Genomic DNA, 12,252 nt, shown 5'->3' on the forward strand with positions numbered 1-12,252 from the left:
TTTAACAGAATTTTCTGTATTTTTTCTTTTATAGCACAAAAAATAAAAAACCCAGCGGTGATTAAATACCACCAAAAGAAAGCTCCATTTGTGTGAAAAAAAGGACAAAAATTTCATATAGGTCCAGTGTTGCATGACTGAGTAATTGTCATTCAAAATGTGAGAGCACCGAAAGCTGAAAATTGGTCTGGTTATTAAGGGTGTTTAAGTGCCCAGTGGTCAAGTGGTTAAAGACTAATGGCTGAAGGAAAGAGTCAATATACTGTCCTACCCTAGATGAAATAGAATCGATTCAATTTACGATAGGCCTTCCAGGAGGGTTGGCGCTATCTTAATGGATCTTTGGTAGGCTGTATATATTATGGGAGTCCTATAAAACAGGGGGTCTAAGTAGGGGCATTGAAATTCTGGGGCATTGAAAGAGTCACAAAATATTGGAGAGGAGGACCTTTTTTTATGCCGACTTAGTCGCAGGGAATGCATTAGGATACATAAGACAAAAGTTTTAGTCCCAGCAGGCTTGAATGTAGATTTTGATGTAAATTGTTTTATATATGATCGTTAAGGTTAGGTATATTCTATGCTAATGTATGCGATTATATATATTGGTGTTGTATATGAGGATCAATGAAGACGTGGGTTGATGTGCTAGCGTAATGAAAGATCTCTTATCATAATTAATGGTCTGAGAACATTTCAGCATAATTAATTAATAAAAAAATTTATCATTTATATATATATATATATACACACACACACACACATTTTTTGTATATATTTTTTATTAATTATTGTGTGGCCATTGGTCCGTTCAGGATGCGAGTTATTGTGCATTTTTTTGCCCTTTATTCAAGTTTGAATAACCATTTGAGAGGTACATTATGCACTTTATTCATTCTAATGTACTTAGTGATGCACATTAACCACCTTCAGACCGGACCATTTTGCTGGTAAATGACCAGAGGTCTTTTTACAATTTGGCACTGCGCTGCTTTAACTGGTAATTGCGCGGTCATGCAATGTTGTACCCAAACAAAATTTGCGTCCTTTTCTTCCCACAAATAGAGCTTTCTTTTGATGGTATTTGATTGCCTCTGCGATTTTTATTTTTTGCGATATAAACGTAAAAAGACCGCAAATTTTGAAAAAAAATGATATTTTCTACTTTTTGTTATTAGAAAAATCCAATAAACTCAATTTTAGTCATACATTTAGGCCAAAATGTATTCAGCCACATGTCTTTGGTAAAAAAAAAAGTCAATAATTGTATATTTATTGGTTTGCGCAAAAGTTGTCACATCTACAAACTAAGGTACGTTTTCTGGAATTTACGCAGCTTTTAGTTTACGACTGCCTATCTCATTTCTTGAGGTGCTAAAATGGCAGGGCAGTACAAAACCCCCCCAAATGACCCCATTTTGGAAAGTAGATACCCTAAGGAAATTGATAAGTGGCATGTTGAGCCCATTGAATATTTTATTTTTTTGCCTCAAGCGATTGAATAATGACAAAAAAAATTTTTTTTTTTTTTTTACACAAAGTTGTCACTAAATGATATATTGCTCACACATGCTATGGGCATATGTGAAATGACACCCCAAAATAAATTCTGCTGCTTCTCCTGAGTACGGGGATACCACATATGTGGGACTTTTTGGGAGCCTAGCCGCGTACGGGGCCCCGAAAACCAAGAACCGCCTTCAGGTTTTCTAAGGGCGTTACAGTTTTGAAGGCCATAAAATGCCAAGATGGCACAAACCCCCCCCCCCCCAAAATGACCCCATTTTGGAAAGTAGACACCCCTAAATTTAGGGGTACACTAGTGAGACTAGGTAATAAATGGCGGGTGCCCTGAAACTATAAAAAAAATAACTAACCAACCAGCGTCACCTGTAACAGTTATATGGTGATCACTGGTGAAAGGGTTAAATAGGGGGCAATCAGGGGGCTTTATGCGGTAGTATATGGGGGTCCCTGGCGCTATAAAAAGCTGCGGCGAACCTAAATACCTACCTGCCTAACTAGCGTCACCTGTGACACTAATACAGTGATCAGAAAAACGATCGCTTATTAGGCTGGGTTCACACTGGAGCGATGCGGGAACGCCACGAATCCGCGGCGGGTTCCCGCATCACATGCCTCCCGGCAGCAGTTCACACTGCCCTATGCGAACTGCTGGGAGTGTCAGTGAAATGTTAATGACACCCCCAGATCAGTTCGCATATCGCAGTGCGATCTGCAAACTCGGATCGCATGGTGTGAACACCCATGCGATCCGATTCTGCTGCGGACCAAAAAAAGGGTCCCGTGCGAGTTTGCGGCGGGTGCGGCGGGTGCGACACGAATTCAGCCATACTATCTGTATGGCTGAACTCGAATCGCACAGAGATCGGATGTGATTTGCACTGCAGTGCGGTGCGAATCACATCCGTTCTCATAAACCGCTGCAATGTGAACCCAGCCTTAGTGACACTGGCGACGGGGGGTGATCACGGGGTTAAACCTTTATTGGGGGGGTTAGGGGGGCACATTAGAACTAAAGGGGGCTAACCCTAACTGCCCTAACAGTTATTACAGTCACAAATGACACCCGCCGGGTGATCAGGGGGTTAAACCTTTATTAGGTAATAAATGGCGGGTGCCCTGAAACTATAAAAAAATAACTAACCAACCAGCGTCACCTGTAACAGTTATATGGTGATCACTGGTGAAAGGGTTAACTAGGGGGCAATCAGGGGGCTTTATGCGGTAGTATATGGGGGTCCCTGGCGCTATAAAAAGCTGCGGCGAACCTAAATACCTACCTGCCTAACTACCGTCACCTGTGACGCTAATACAGCGATCAGAAAAACTATCGCTTATTAGGCTGGGTTCACATTGGAGCGATGCGGGAACGCCACGAATCCGCGGCGGGTTCCCGCATCGCATGCCTCCCGGCGGCAGTTCACACTGCCCTATGCGAACTGCTGGGAGTGTCAGTGAAATGTTAATGACACCCCCAGATCAGTTCGCATATCGCAGTGCGATCTGCAAACTCGGATCGCATGGTGTGAACACCCATGCGATCCGATTCTGCTGCGGGCCAAAAAAAGGGTCCCGTGCGAATTTGCGGCGGTGCGGCGGGTGCGACACGAATTCAGCCATACTATCTGTATGGCTGAACTCGAATCGCAAAGAGATCGGATGTGATTTGCACTGCAGTGCGGTGCGAATCACATTCGTTCTCATAAACCGCTGCAATGTGAACCCAGCCTTAGTGACACTGGCGACGGGGGGTGATCACGGGGTTAAACCTTTATTGGGGGGGTTAGGGGGGCACATTAGAACTAAAGGGGGCTAATCCTAACTGCCCTAACAGTTACTACAGTCACAAATGACACCAATGCAAAAAAAAAAAAAAGCAATTGGTGTCACTGTGACTGGGGGGGCAGGGGTAATTGGGGGGGTGATCGGGGGGTAAAGGGGGGGGTGTGAGTGTGCCTGGCATGTTCTACTGTATGTGGGGTGTGTTGGTGCAACTCACCGAACCTCTCTCCTCGGTGCCGGAACGAAAACTACCGACACGGAGGAGAGAATACATCACTTCCTCTCCTGTGTTTACATTACAGGAGAGGAAGTGATGTCACCGGACATTTTCATTCGCCGGGAGCGATCGCGAGGGGGTGGCCATGAATGAATGGCCGTCCCCTCGTCCGGGATCGCTCCCGAACGAATACCGACCGCCGCAGGCACCGGGCGGGGGCCCGATCGGGCCCCCGACCGGCGGGCAGGCAAGGACGTACATGTAAGCCCTTATGCCTGCCCGTGCCATTCTGCCGACGTACATCGGCGTGCGGCGGTCGGCAAGTGGTTAATGCACTTTAATAGATATATCTTGCTACGGATGTTTTTTGTTGGCATTTGACTCTAATTGTTGGGTCACTCCCTGGTTCACCAGTGAGATAGCAGGGCCACTGGGTTAATCTATCAGGTGCAGTATTTGTTATGTCCTTAAGTGTCAGCCACAAGCATTTTTTTTGTTTAAGTAAATCTGAGTGCTAGGTCACGTCCTGTTTCATTTTGGGAGTTAGTGTTGCCATGGTAATATTTCATGTGCCATATTCTAAGTGGCTTCAGGTATCGGCTCATGATATTTAAAGTGGGTGTCTTGTGTCATTCCATCACCGCTGATGAAGTCCCACCCCCTCAATTTTAACCATCTTCCCTGTCCCTGCTGAAGAAAAGCAGGCCCAAACCATGATGCTGCCACCACCATGTTTGACAGTGGGGATGGTGTGTTGAGGGTGATGAGCTGTGTTGCTTTTACGCCAAACATATCGTTTTGCATTGTGGGCAAAAAGTTCAATTTTGGTTTCATCTGACCAGAGCACCTTCTTACACATGTTTGGTGTGTCTCCCAGGTGGCTTGTGGCAAACTTTAGACAAGACTTTTTATGGATATCTTTGAGAAATGGTTTTCTTCTTGCCACTCTTCCATAAAGGCCAGATTTGTGCAGTGTACGACTGATTGTTGTCCTATGGACAGACTCTCCCACCTCAGCTGTAGTTCTCTGCAGTTCATCCAGAGTGATCATGGGCCTCTTGGCTGCATCTCTGATCAGTCTTCTCCTTGTCTGAGCTGAAAGTTTAGAGGGACGGCCAGGTCTTGGTAGATTTGCAGTGGTCTGATACGCCTTCAATTTCAAAATGATCGCTTGCACAGTGCTCCTTGGGATGTTTAAAGCTTGGGAAATCTTTTTGTATCCAAATCCGGCTTTAAACTTCTCCACAACAGTATTACGGACCTGCCTGGTGTGTTCCTTGGTCTTCATGATGCTCTCTGCGCTTTCAACAGAACCCTGAGACTATCACAGAGCATGTGCATTTATACAGAGACTTGATTACACACAGGTGGATTCTATTTATCACCATCAGTCATTTAGGACAACATTGGATCATTCAGAAATCCTCGCTGAACTTCTGGAGTGAGTTTGCTGCACTGAAAGTAAAGGGGCCGAATAATTTTGCACGCACCACTTTTCAGTTTTTTATTTGCTAAAAAAGTTTAAAATATCCAATAGATTTCATTCCACTTCACAATTGTGTCCCACTTGTTGGTGATTCTTCACAAAAAATTTTATATCTTTATGTTTGGAGCCTGAAATGTGGCAAAAGGTTGAAAAGTTCAAGGGGGCCGAATACTTTCGCAAGGCACTGTATTTGACTGCTTGCAATTGTACATAATAAATATTGCACTTAGAGGTGCTTTTTCTGTTTTTCTTCCAAGTTTTACCTCAGAGCTGGCTTCACTTCAGAGAAAAGCTTTGCCCATAGTGCATGTCCTCCATTCAAGATTCATCATTAAGACTTGTCATTCATTTGTCCATAGACCTTTACCCCTCCATTCCCTTGTCATGGACTTTTTTTTACTTATTTACATAAATAGCATACGATAAACAAGAAATATTCTGTGCACTGGCATTTAAATCTGTACCATAGCAACGAATGAACAGTTTCATGAACACATTTAGGGTGTGTTTGCTTCCTTACAGTTCACATATACTGTTCCTTGTCTGTCAAATATTACAATAGCATCAAACCAACATTGTCGTAAACATATATGGAAGTTCTTTTTTCACTACCAGGTAGGTATGAGGTTTGGGTTTACCACTACCATGGATTTGGGAGAAAAGTTGACAGGTTTGTCACCACAAATATGAAACAACCTACTGTATAATGCAATGGACAGCCTTCCCCAGGTCAGCAGTCATAAATGGATAAATCAGCCCACTTTCTAAAAATAAGGGGGGGGGGGGGGTGGTTCGCATTATCCATATTGTCAGCATCTGTTGGTACTGTAAGAGCCGATTCACACAGAGGCGACTCAGATCCGACTTCAAGTCGCCCCTAGTCACCTCAGGTCGCACCACATGTAGAAATCAATGTAAGTGAATGAGAGCTGTCTTAATGCACACTACTGAAGTCGCTCTGACTTCAGAAAAGGTTCCTGTACTACTTCAATCCGACTTGTAGGCGACTGGTACCCATTGATTTCAATGGAGGTCGCCTCCAAGTCGGATATCCATCTATACGGAGGCGACTCTCAGAGAATTATCAGCTCTCAAAAGGAGTTCCCCCCTGAGAGCTCATTCTCTGATTGGCCACGGCAAGTTGCCTGGCCTGGGGCGACTTAAAGTAGTGTGGTAAGTCGCGTCCAAGTCGCGTCCAAGTCGCCTCCGAAAGTTGAGTTGCCCCTGTGTGAACCGAGCCTAAGGGAGAGAGATTATTTATTATTTTGGCATTAGTATTTGATCTCCTCCGCCTTGGTAGTACATGGCTTCACATAACTTTTATTTGACAATAGCTTGCCTATTAGCACTACAAATAGCCAGAATTTAATTACTAGATTCACTCCTTATAGACCTCTATGGGTTTTTCAAGGAAGAGCCACGAAACCCAACATCCCTGACCATAACATATGCACTTTATTTGCTTTTGATATATTTCAATATATTTTAGAGAACTAACACACTTTATGATAACATGTAAAATATATTTCTAAATCCACATACATTCTATTTTGTTCTTCTTTTCAAGATCAAATGTCAGATTGGAAATACCACAGCAAATTCCTGAGATTTATGTATCGCAGTGTCAGAGTAAGTTTAATTCTTCTATCATTATCAAACTGGTATCTATAACATATATAAATTGAGGTAAATCGGGGGGGGGGGGGGGGGGGGGTCAGCAACCAGTATATTGCAAACAGGTGACTGGTATATCGCAGTCAGGGACCAGGGCTTGCTGACCCGCCATCCCAGAGAACAGAGTTCAATGCAGATGGACTACTTGTAAAGTTGGAGCTGTAGTAGGGAGCAAAAGTCGATGCCTCCTCTGTATCATTGGCTCCTGTCCCATGTGAAGTGATACCAACTGCAATCCATCCTGGCTAGCGGTCTCCAGAGTGGTGCCAGCAGTGAGAAAGAAGAGGTCTTCAGCTCAGTGTGAAGCAATACACTGGGCATAACTGTATAAGGTTGTTTTCACTCTGATTTGCTGCGTTTTCTCCACCCCGTGGGTGCAGTGCAGGGTACCTGCAGCTTTCCTGCGGGTTTGCTGCACTTAGCCATAGACTTGTATTATATCCTGCAAGTTTGGTGCACTTTATGAAAGCACACTATACCTGCAGAATATAATAATAGTCTATGGCAAAGTGCAGCTAACCCAGGCAAGTTGTGGATGCACTGCATTGCACCCAAAGTGCAGATAAACTGCAGCACACCAGTGTGAAATCAGCCTTATAGGGGGCTCAGAACAGTAATGCCACATACACACGAGCGGATTTGCTGAACTTTCGACCGCAAAGAACGCGGTGATGTACAACACTACGACAAACCGAAAAAAATTAAGTTCAATGCTTCCGAGCATGCGTTGAATTGTTTCCAAGCATGCGTAGGAATTTTGCATGTCATGCTCTCAATCTTTTGCTGGCTGGAATTCGGCCAGCAAAAGTCCAATGGAGAATACACATGGTCGGAATTTCTGACCAAAAGCTCTCATCTGTCTTTTGCTGGCTGAATTTATGATCGTGTGTACGCAGCATAATAGTTCATACATATTTGGAGTTTGGGGGGGGTGGTAAAACTTCATAGTTTAAATGTGTTTTTATCACCCCACCCCAACCACACTCCCCCTTTAGCTGCAGTGGCCAGAGGTGTACACATGTCGAAGCTGCAGCAGGATTTATACGCCCTGTCATGGTTGGTGGGTGTAACACCTGCAAAGCATGACCCATTCAAGTGAATGAGGCCGCTCTGCAAGTGCCCAGAAAACTTGTGCAGTACAGCAAACAAGGGGTTAAAGTGGACAGCTTTCTTACCACCTGCTTTAACCTCTTGCAACTAACAAAAGCATGCAGCTGTGGGGCTCTTGCAGAGTGGCCCCATTTACTTGAGAGGGTCACGATTGGCAGGCGGTAGATCCCATCAAAAGCAACAGGGGGTTTAATTCCTGCTGGGGCATGTGTACATCTTTGGCTGCTGCCTCAACAGCTGAATCGGTGGGGATCGGGAGCAGTAAAACCACAACTCAACCACAGGGTTTTACCACCCCCTAACTACATGTGAACAAGCCCTAATGGTACCGCTGCCAAATGCAACTAAGATCTCATTCACAAGTGCAGCAGGCACTCTTGCTCCTCTGAAAATTGATCTGAGTGTGTTTGACAGGTGGTGAGGGGGCAATATGTTGCCAGTGCCACCTCACCACCTCATTAAGGCTGCTTTCAAACTATTTTTAGCGGCGCTTTACCGTCATTTTAGCGGCGGTGTGCGGGCGCTAGCGGGGTGGTTTTAACCCCCGCTAGCGGCCGAAAAGGGGTTAAACCCGCCCGCAAAGCGCCGCTGCAGCGGCGCTTTGCCGGCGGTATTGCCGCGGTGTCCCATTGATTTCAATGGGTAGGAGCGGTATAGGAGCGGTGAATACACCGCTCCTTCACCGCTGCAAAGATGCGGCTAGCAGGACTTTTTTCACCGTCCTGCCAGCGCATCGCTCCAGTGTGAAAGCCCTCCGGCTTTCACACTGGAGTTAAAGGGGCCGGTTTTTTTCAGGCGTTACACAGGCGCTATTTTTAGCGCTGTAACGCCTGAATACCGCCCCAGTGTGAAAGCAGCCTTAAACCCATAATTGCCATGCAATGCGTATGATTGCGACAGGGTAATTAGAGTTTTAAATCAGGCGTGAGGAGGCGACACTGTGCCCGGTGATCTTTGACTTCTCTCATGTTGTTTGTGTACATCTCCACCTCTTTAAGGTTGCTTACCCCTGCTTTAAACAATGCTTTTGGATTCAGTACACATTAAGGGAATTCCATTTTACAGAAGTTGAGAGCGCAGTCTCCAAAATAAAAAGTAACATATTTTTGTGAAGTAGTCCACATAGCAAAAAATCATGTCAGAGAAATAAGATGACAAAGAAAGTGCAGCGCTATATAATATTTAGGTCTATTGTGTTTGTATACCAAATTTGGTGTTTCTAGCTATAAGTGACCCCGAGATACGTGGCCCCAAAGTCGGGTCACAAAATGTCATTCTCTGCTGCAGAAAAATGCTTGACATTTTGTGACCCGACTTTGGGGCCCCCTAACTCGGGGTCACTTGGAGATAGAAACCCCAAATTTGGAGAGGTTGTAGTGCTAGTTCTACTGTGTTTGCATACCAAATTTGGTATTTAAATTTTTTGAATTTGATTCAAATTTCGTTTGAATTCGTTAGCATTGTAATTCGGTAATTCGGATGCATTCGAATGTCCGAATAATGAAAATTCGTCCGAATTTCGATTCGGAACTAAACGAAATGCACATGTCTAATGTGGGGGGGGCCAGTCTGGATGTCAGAGGGGCACCAGATGACAGATGTAAGGAGGGGCTCCGCTGATGGACACAGATGTGAGGAAGGTACTTCTGATGGGGCACCCGATGGCATCTGGTGGCAGGCAACGTGGCTAGTGAGGCGCTCATGGCTCCCACTGAATATCATTATGGTGAGTTGAATGATTTCATTTCATATTACAATGTAATAATAGAAATAATGTGCTTCAATCATCCTGACACCATAAAAATCATGGCGCCAGGATGATTGAAGCGCTAACACCAGGTATTTGGAGTATCTTTATCTGCTGATTGTCAAACTCTGGCAAACACATATTGCTATTGTGGTGTAGGATCGGGGGGCTGCTGTCTCTCCTTTCCCTCTTCCCCCCCCCCTCCTTTCCCTCTCCCCCCGCATTCATCTCAGACTCTAACCACACCCCTTTGAGCCACGCCCCATGTAAGCCATGCCCACTATTTTACATAAACTATGCCCATATTTTGACGAGGCACGCTGCATTTTCACCTTTTTATATGCCACACCTATAACCGCATGCCCCGCCCCTAATTATAATACAACCCCGCCTACTGCCAAAAAAGTGTCCTGAATTTATTTATATTTTTACAATGTTAGCAACTATGACTGTGGTGCCTTTAACTTAAAATTAAGCCTCCAGCTGGCATGCTAGCTTGGAAGCAACCAAAACACTGACCGCAGTACACCCGTTAACCAAATTCCAGCTAAATCAACGTTAAACTTATCTGAGGTTTCCTCCTTCACCCGCAAAGACCAACAAACCACCACTGCCACGACAGCCTTCATCCTTAATCTTTGGAAAAACTTCAGATTTTTTAACATTAAAACACTGAACAATACAAACCTTTTAGGGAGGGAGGGTGGGAAGCTCGCTGCTCACAGCTAACACTGAGATGGGGAGGAACACACGTGCTACTTCATGCAGCTAACTCCTCCCCCACTGTATAAAACCTAATTCATTGATCTCTAACAAACAGCTCACTTCTCCATGTTCTCTGCTTAACCCCAATCCACTAATCTCTACCAAACAGTACACCTGCTAATGTGCTCCGCTTAACCCTGTCATGCCCGCCCTTCGATTTATGTAATTTTATTTATTTCACTCCGGGCTTCTCTTGACATAGTATAACATATGCTACATTATTACCCTTTCTCTGCCAGACCCATACCCAGCTCTACCCATGAATGGAGACCACACCAAGCTGGAGTAAATACCGGCCGTAGCAGCCATTTTTTAACAAAAAAAAAAATTTACATAACTTTCTAAAACACATTCTTTTAAATCCACCACCCATCAGACATATTATGTGTTGGTCTTTGCAGGAAAAAAACAAAGCTTGCCACATGATTCAAATCGGTACTGCGGTACCTTTAACTTAAAATTAGGCCTCCAGTTGGCATATTAGCTTGGAGACAACCAAAACACAGACCGCAGTGCATTCGTTAACCAAATTCCAGCTAAACCAACTTTAGCTGGAATACCACCAATGAGACCTATACCACCGATGGGTCCCGAACACTTCGGTACACTTACGAACACTTTACACCATGTCTCCACTTCCAACTCCGAATGTCTGATGGCCAACTCTACATTCCGAACCACAAATCTACTGACATCCCTGTTGACCTTCTTCCTTGCCTTGTTAATCCTTTCCACTGACCTGGCTAGCCGCCAAGTAGTCCGGGCCATGATATCAGACCAAATTATGATCATCGCCGGGAAAGCCATCCGGAGCAGCAAGAGGTTAAACTTGAAATCTCGCACGGTATCCAACATGGACCTGAGCCCCAAGTCATTACCACCCACATGTAGTACTAAAATGTCTGGGGCCCTATCCAGACATGTAAATCTGTACACCTCTGGAATGGTCCTGTTCCATAACATACCGGGTACCCCCAGCCACCTAATACAAGCCTCCCTTCTAGAAATACCCAGTTGTCTACCATCGGGCCGAACATCCGCCCTCCTTGCTCCCCAAAATACAAATAAATAGCCCAGTATCCAGACCAGTCTTTGAGTTCCACCTGAAAGAGAAGAAAAAACAAGCCACATAACAATTGCTCGCCCGAGCAGGTATGTAAAAAAAACAACACACAACCTAAGACCTCAATCCCCCAGCTAAACTGTCAACAAGTGGGGCCTCACATATGCCGCAACTTCCATCTCCCAATGCATTTTACCGCCGACTTGTCCAACCCCAGGGGTCAAGTCCTGGGGAAAAAAGCGTGGGAACTCCCACCCAAGATCCATTCCCCCACCAAAAAAAAAAAAAAAAATGATACGCTCATATGCACGAACATTTCAGAAGTGGTATTATTCATCCAATTTTCGTATTGTGTATATGAAGCTTAACTGTAGTACATAAAAAAAAATCCTCAATAAACATAAATACGGTAATTCTCTGAATAATCATCATTCATTCAATTGTGCTTCCATTCAAATGTGAACATCATGTTCTGATATTTATTGGGGAATGTTATTTTGTATATAGAGTGTTTATGTGGTAAGTTTACACTTTTCATTGAACAGAGTTTGGATAACACAGGGTTAAACAGAAAGATCATAATTTTTTTTTTCCCATAAAGATTTTATTGAGGTTACAATAAAGACAGGAACAGGTACTTACAATTTAAACAGGTATAGCGTACAATACAGTCAAAAGCACAACTTATGACAAGTCTGGAGAAACCTCCTGGGTGTACTCAGTTAGGTATAGGGGGAGAGATGCCCGTTCCAAAAGCTATGTTAGCCTTAATTCAAATGCCACTGCGTATGAATACTAGTGTTGGAGGAGGTGACACGAGCGGCTACCAGCGTGCGTCCGTGACGCCGGAGGGTAAGTGTACGGGCCAGAGGGTAGGGTAAAGA

The 12,252-nt window shown here is 44.5% G+C and overlaps 1 protein-coding gene across 1 annotated transcript in view; it reads left to right on the plus strand.

Moving 5' to 3' along the window:
- Positions 1-12,252, plus strand: part of LOC143997264 (NXPE family member 1-like) — a 230,592-nt gene that overhangs the window by 109,811 nt on the left and 108,529 nt on the right. The window contains exon 3 of the mRNA XM_077492803.1: positions 6,577-6,638. Within this exon, the coding sequence (XP_077348929.1) occupies positions 6,577-6,638 (62 nt within the window). The remainder of the gene's footprint in view (positions 1-6,576; positions 6,639-12,252) is intronic.

Source organism: Lithobates pipiens, unplaced genomic scaffold (assembly GCF_037356315.1).
Source record: "Lithobates pipiens isolate NorthernLeopardFrog02 unplaced genomic scaffold, aLitPip1_a1.2 Scaffold_19, whole genome shotgun sequence".
Lineage (NCBI taxonomy): Eukaryota > Metazoa > Chordata > Amphibia > Anura > Ranidae > Lithobates > Lithobates pipiens.